The sequence below is a fragment of the Trichoderma virens genome (genome assembly GCF_000170995.1).
Source record: "Trichoderma virens Gv29-8 chromosome Unknown TRIVIscaffold_1, whole genome shotgun sequence".
Lineage (NCBI taxonomy): Eukaryota > Fungi > Ascomycota > Sordariomycetes > Hypocreales > Hypocreaceae > Trichoderma > Trichoderma virens.
In genome coordinates, this window is record NW_014013748.1 from 141,709 (window position 1) to 149,079 (window position 7,371).

Below are 7,371 nucleotides of genomic sequence, written 5' to 3' on the forward strand. Positions count from 1 at the left end.
TTCGGTGTAAAGTCACAAAATCACGTACAAGAAGGCCACCTGATACGGCGACATATGAATGTTCAAAATGGTTCGGTTAAAAATACGTCTAACCTCAATCTTCCCATTCGTAGCATAAAACTTGAAGGCAGTCCGTGTCCTCGGTGAAATAAAACTTGTGTCTCCCATCTTTAAGGCTATTCCACTACTTTATTACCCAAGTTAGTCCGCCAAAATCGAGGGCTACATTGCCTCAGGTATAGTTTCTTATCAACATCCTTTACCAAGATGTTTTGCAAGGAAGGGGAGCATATATCCAACCACCTGATCAAGATTGCTGATCAAGGTAAAGTGTCCGGCGTCAAGCAGATGGATCTCGGCCTTGGGTAGATCTCGCTTGAATGCATTAGCTCCAGGAGGAATAAAGCTAAAGACATGCATTAGTGAATATGTATCAAATTGAACAGCCAATTCGGCTGCTTTTCCTTACATTGGATCTTTCTCGCCCCAGAGAGCAAGTAGCGGCACTTGAGACTTGCGGAAATATTCTTGAAACTCTGGATACTGCTTTACATTGTTTCTATAGTCGTAAAAGAGGTCGAGTTGGTAATCATCGTTGCCTGGTCTGTTTGCCATGAGTGTCCAGTCGAGCCACCAAGATTCAGGCTCAAGAGCAGCAACGTTTTTGGTTCCACCTGTGTATTGCCCCTGTGTAGTGTTGAATGAGAGGACACCATTTAAAGCGTTGCGGTCACTAGATTGTTTATGGTATGTTAGTTACCATTTCATAAAGCGTGCACTCAACAGGTAGAAAATATTCAGTATCTTACGCTTCGCTTCCTGTGGCCCAATATGTTTTCACGGGATCCCAAAATGGCCCTAATCCCTCGTCGTACGCATTGCCGTTTTGCGAAATAATCGCTGTTACTGCATGGGGGTTTCGTACAGCAAGCTTCAGGCCAACTGGAGCACCATAGTCGAATATATAAAGAGCGTACTTCGAAATATGGAGAGCTTCCAAGAATTTCTCGGTAACAGCAGCAATGTTGTCAAACGTATGGGGAAATTTGGAGGGGACAGTGGTGAATCCAAAACCCGGGTAATCTAAGGCAATCACATGGTAGGTCGCCGCAAGTATTGGGATTAGATGTCGAAACATGAAGGAAGAAGTAGGAAATCCATGGAGCAGCAGGATTGTGGGAGCATCGGCTGGACCAGCTTCCCGGTAGAAGATATTATAGTCCCCAACCGCGAGATGGTTAATGGCCGGTATAATGGCCGAGGTAATATTTGCCATTTTGAAGTTTTGACGCTGAAACAGGTACAAAGGTACTCGGAGAGATCTTGTTGAAAGCTACCGAGTATACCATCAAGGAGATATCAATGAGATATATATTTATACTTGTCTAGTGGTACCATGAACATCCCCCAAGCATGTTGTGCTATCACTGTTGTCGTCAAGCTTGTCTACTAGCTTCCGCGTCTCAATATCGCATCATTACGACACTTTGGTTTGCGCCCAGTTGATACCATCACGGTGCTGACATGCATACACTAAATCTGCCAGTCAGCAGCCTTACTCTTTCAGTCTTTCAAGAGGCTGCTCAATTACGGCGATCATTTATTCAATTTGTCTGTTTAACTGATCTCTTGGTTCTAATCTCCGTTTCCGTTGATGAATTCGCTGAGTCAAAATTTGCAGAGCGATGGGCTGAAGCCTTGTCCCAATTCGTGGGTTGGTACCTGCAGCAAAATCACAGAGCGTTGCCACACCATGCAAAAGTGGCTTCTGCTAAATTAGCCGCGCACTCACTTCCTGGCTATCTTGTCCAGAGTCAACTGCTGGTGTCGAATCAAGTTGAACAACATGGTTCAGTTTAGGAATCAAGTTGAACAACATGGTTCAGTTTAGGAATCGAGCCGGAATAAGTGGTGCTCGTAGTAGAGCCAGTTGTTCTAATTGGCCACAGCTGTGACTGTGGCGGAACGATGACCAAGGTTTGTTATGGTTAAGTTGCGAAAGACATTGCATAGGCAACAGTTTGCGAGCATGGATTCATCAATACAAATGGTGATAATTTCTCTATAAGCTGCTTTCTGAGCATGTCAACTTTCCATATCTACAACAATCAGTAATAAATGGCGTCATCAACGTGTACTCTGAGTACACTCCGAATATAGTGCCATCCGAGGGAATGTCAATATTGCCGGAGCGCCATATTTGATAAAAGATGCGTTTTAAGCGATCATTATGGGTTTGAAACATGTAAAGCCGTAATTTTAGACCTATGGTAGAATATAGATAACCAAGGAGTGTGTTCTCGTTTGCGGAGAGCATGCACTTTGTTACATTGTCACAGCCTACGATGGCGACGAAGAATGCTTGACAAGGGACGACGGCCTGCTGTGCACAGCATTTTATGCCTCATTAGATAGACAGTGCTCTCTTTATTAAGGTTTTTTCCGCCATTAAACGGAATTCTGTGTTTGGACATACTTTACCGCAGCTCACACGGTTTCCACTTCCCGTGCCCCCCTGATTTCTTGCAAGCTCTCGTCTAGAGATGATGCCCGGGCATAGAGATCCCCTGTAAAATGCACAACTACCAATGGCAGATTAGAGTCTCCATTATTCTACCTTCAACAAACTACCACCAAAGCAGGGCGAAATTTAGAACCCATCGAGGGGGTAATATGCGTCAATTTCTTAGCATCACACTCGGAGACTCGGCTATGCGATAAAATATTTCATCATACATACGGTGGATAGCTTAGCGTATGTGAAGCTTTGTAAAAACTTGTTTTTGAAGAAGTACTTTGGAATCTTTCATGTCCGCCGCTGTTGCTTTTGATGTGCAGTGGTATAGCCCGCAGCCGAGTTACTGGCGAGTCATTCATTACTCGCCACTATGAGAGGTTTGGTCACGGCAACGGTGAGAATCAGATCATCTTGGGTTCAACATATCGATAGCTTCGTAGAGGTACATCTGCCAACATCGGGCAGCCATTCATATGAACAACATACCTTGAAGATAGCGAACTTATCTTGACCTCGCCAGCACGGTGTAGGGGCCAGTCAAATCCAGAGAGAATCCTTTGATAATGGTGGTCTGGATCTTCCTGTATTTAGACACGCGTAATTTGGCATTTCTCACGGGCTCCTGAAAGACGAGCACGGGACATGGGTAGGGACAAAAGAAAATTTTATCAATAGCTGGGATACCTCATTGGCGCCAACTACGAGTAGCGGCAAAACTTTCACTTCCCCTTTTTTTTCCAGCAAAAACATAAAAGATAAATCAGGCCACGTTGAATACCAACACCAGTAATACATTATTGTTGATAGTGAATTTATATGTTCTTAATCAATATCATGTTTTCAATAATGCCATCCATCGGCCATACGAAGCGATACGCGTCTGCGATGTGCAACAGTCATCGAGATGCCCTGAAACCGTGACTGCGCTATTTTTTTCACTTTAAATAACTCTATACCCCGAACATGTATCGTCTATCCTCTACAACATCTAACTCAGATGGCTTGCTAGCTATGCCCCTCTATACTCAGCGTGCAGCATCCACGGAGACACCACATCTTCACACCACTAGTCTACTCATGTTTCGTCCGAAATATTATGAAAGATTGTGTACTTCCCTGGCCTCCTTTTGCCTTGATGTTTGAGGCATTGACCGTAGATGATCTTTGAGCAACATCGGTAGAAATACAGACAGATGTAGAGTATGGTCCCCCTGTCAAAATAGATTATGCTATGTAAGTTTATACAGATCATTTATGAAAATTTATCGCGACTCAGTCTTAGTTACTTGATTATGGTCTAGCGTGGTTCGGTAAACAAAAATTGATATGACAAGCTGTGACAGAGTTTGAAAATGTCTCTTTTTTTTTCATTCTCCGCTTGCCACATTCTTTTGAATCCCACCCTGAGATGGAAATTCATAGGCCCTAGATATGAAGATACAAATTGCCTTCTACCTTTTATCTACTACAGGCCAAGTAAAAGTCAGTGTGATATTTCTGGATATCGTTATGCAGCAAGGTCCACAATGTCTTCCAAGCAATTGATGGCGGTGTTGATCCATGATCCGACAGCGTCGTCCTTTAATTCATTCATATTACCAGGCCTGACGAAATTTTTCGTGACTATTGATGTGTGTAATTCTAGGTAATTGCTAGCTAACTGTTCGGGCAAATGTAGTACAGGCGCGTGGTTGGTTGTGGCGCGCAATTACTTGCTTGTCATGACAAATCTTACTCCGCCTTCCCAATAAGAGCGCGTTAAACTCATATGTACTGCAACGTCGGGGAGATAATCGTCACAACCGACACGAGGCGTTGTTCAAAGGCGGGTGGCGTTGGATCGGGCGTTGTAGTATCATACAGAAGGGGGGTTCGCTTGCTGGGTCAACCGCAACACCATGGGCATTGGCGGGAGAACTTTGACAAAAACGGTTAAGCATCAACGTCGGCCAACCCCAGTTTGTTCGCAAAGAATTTGGCTGCCTTGCAATCCCTGACCGTCAGACTCGTTGTGGTACGAGAGTAAACTGGGTAGCGTTCGAAATCAGACGCTAAATTGTACCCTGTTGGAAGAACTGAAACACATGTGAGCTACTGTTAAGACCATTGCGTAGGATGTAAACTAGGTGTAGGTTCACTAACCCTAATAAATTGCTAGAGCTCTTCCTCATCCTAATATTAGCGTTACATGGCGTTACTGTGAGTACAACCAGGGTGACAATAATGCTGAGAATCTTCTGCCCTGGTGAATATCTCTCCAGGATGTTCACCAAAATTGTTCAAGCGTGATGGCGGCAATCTGAGAAGAGCGAATGCCGCTCGCTTTGGAGGGCTCCGCCCCCGAATTGCGCTATTCAAGACCAGACATGTGGATGCGCTCGCCTCGTTCTCAGAATGTAGTGTCCGTTGTCCCAACGCAAGGTAGTGTAACACTCCCCGATTTAAAATTGTGAATCTACTGCTATATTAACCGCTCGAGTTGTGTTTCCCTGGCCTCGTTGTTTGGCTCCTTTATGAAAGAACAGAAAGTAAACAAGGCTGTTATGATAATCTGGCTCCACCTCAGAACTTTTATTTTGACAACAAACAACAATTTTTCTTCTTCTATTGTACTTCGTATTGCTCATCCCTCCATCCTCACTAATTGCAGGAGAAAAAATCTCCACCAACAGTTGGACTGTTTTCATTGGGGATCTTGAAGGGGTTATCCGTTGTCGGAATCCCGTTATCCGCAAACTTATCCGCAAGCTGCAACCAATCGACGGGACCATCAGCCAGCTGATCCAGCCAACTCATATCCTGATTTGGCCCCTGTATCGTGTTCCGACACATCCTCAGATACTGAACGGGTGTCACGCCAACATATTTCTTAAAGACTCTATGAAAGTACCATTTCGACACGTTGGCTTGCCTGGCCATTTGGCTCAGACTCAACTGACAAGGTCCAGACTCACTGACTGCCGCCCTTTCCCACTCTTGTAACAGTTCTCGAATCTTCTGTACGGCGGGATCTTCTGGCATACAGCCATCGAGCTCTGGTTTACAACGTTTGCAAGGGCGGAAACCGGCGGACTGTGCCTGATGTCCAGTCGCAAAGAACAGGACATTGCAGCGGCGAGGGTGTCTGGATTTGCAAACCGGTCGACAGTAGACTTTCGTGCTGCGCACAGCAGTAACAAACACCCCATCAGCACGAATATCACGCTCTTGCACTGCGTGCCAGCGGCAATCATCGTTTTCGAAACTGGTTAAAGCCGTAGGCTGGAGAGACTCCGATGCGTAAAACATGTCTGCCATGTTCCAAGAGAGGCTTCCCTAAAATTTAAGGGCGATACAGGGAAGGAGAATATGATACTCAAACAGTCCTCGTTATTAGGTGCAAATGTAGAACGACTACTTTTGGATGGAGGCCAGTGGGTGGTAGCTACTTAGTTATATGCCGACTCTTTCTTTGACCATTGAAGTTAGCAGCCCTGCAATAGGCCTAAATATGGCAATGCAAAACAAAACGGGGTCAGCAGCTAAGAGGGCGAGAGCTTACGGGCGGCACGCAAAAGGCGGCGAAGTTTAATTTGCACGGTTAATACATCCACAAATTGAACCACGGCCCTAAGGGACTAAACTGTTGCAGGACGATTTAGCCCAGATCTCGATTCTCAGAGATAGGCAGACGAGTCTAGGTATATGGAATTTCCTACTAACCTCTTCTACCTCTATTACACCGGTTTGCCCCCCTACTACGCCTGATGATTTAAAGTTCTGCTGTATTATGGTTAACAAGACAAGGCGTGGTAAGCGACTCGACCTCCTTCTGTGCTCGGCATGGGGATTGTGCGCCTGTATTCGAAAGTCTTCCACATCGTGCGCATTCAAACAAGTAGCACCAAGTGAGAGGTAAGTCGGACCCATTGTTTACTCCATGAGAGTCCGATCGCCGCGGAATCGCATAGACCAGTCACGTAGTTGATATTATGATGCACATCCAGGGAATCGATCCAAGCGGCCGGTCGGTTTCGTTCCAATTCTTCTTTACACCCGCTCTGAGTTCCAAAATCGCAAGGTTCCACTTGGGGAATATTTTATCTAAATCCCGGTATTCTTGGCTTAGCACCAATACATATCAATCCATTCTCTTCAACAAGCTGTTTCAAAGTTGGTATGCCGCGAACGACGATGCGACCTTCCCTAGGCTGGCGTCGGCATCACCGTCCTATACCTCTTTGACGTCGTTGCCGGCCACATCCAACTCATCCATGTCCGAGCCACTGCAGTGGTGGGAACCAAGCCCATCGTATTCTTGGTCCGAATTAGGCCGCATCAAGGCCTCTTACAGAGAATAGGCGATGTTTGGACAATTAGAGACACGGGCGGATGGTCTTGGAATGACCAGGCAAACCACACAGCACATTTGCGTGTCTTTTGACACTAGTCTGAGTTGGGACGTTGAAGGCATGGCATCTCTTGCAGACGGTCGTGTCAAGAATAGGGGCCACTCACTTTGCAGGCAGCATGACTTGGATGGTGCTGATTCAAGACATGGATGAACCCCGATCGGCTTCAAATTAGGCCTAGTCATCTTCATCTTCGCTATTCGGGAATTTGCACCTGTGGGCCGCGTTGACAGACAAGGTATCTCTTGTCCAGCCGCTGATTCGGTAAGCCAGCGCACATATCGTATATAAGCAGACACAGACAACTAGATCTTTCGGCTTGTCATAAGTGGATCAATCTACTCCAGGGACCATGCCGTACAGTAAATTCTCAGCATTTATACTGACGTTTCTGTACAGACTACGCGCTGGCCTCTTTGATCTTGATCTCCAATGCTTATATTGCGGCTAGATGGACTAAGT

The 7,371-nt window shown here is 45.6% G+C and overlaps 2 protein-coding genes across 2 annotated transcripts; both read right to left on the reverse strand.

Annotated features, from left to right (window-relative positions):
- Positions 1 to 267: 267 nt before the first annotated feature.
- TRIVIDRAFT_129821 (uncharacterized protein) lies at positions 268 to 1,216 on the reverse strand (the record flags this gene model as incomplete). The annotated part of the gene is made up of 3 exons (XM_014105518.1): positions 268 to 406; positions 470 to 733; positions 810 to 1,216. Coding segments are annotated over 3 exons (810 nt in total), but the record flags the coding sequence as incomplete, so codon positions are not given.
- A 4,107-nt stretch (positions 1,217 to 5,323) lies between these two features.
- Positions 5,324 to 5,761, reverse strand: TRIVIDRAFT_8980 (uncharacterized protein; the record flags this gene model as incomplete). Its single annotated transcript, XM_014105461.1, has 1 exon — positions 5,324 to 5,761. A coding segment is annotated over one exon (438 nt), but the record flags the coding sequence as incomplete, so codon positions are not given.
- Between the last annotated feature and the right edge of the window lie 1,610 nt (positions 5,762 to 7,371).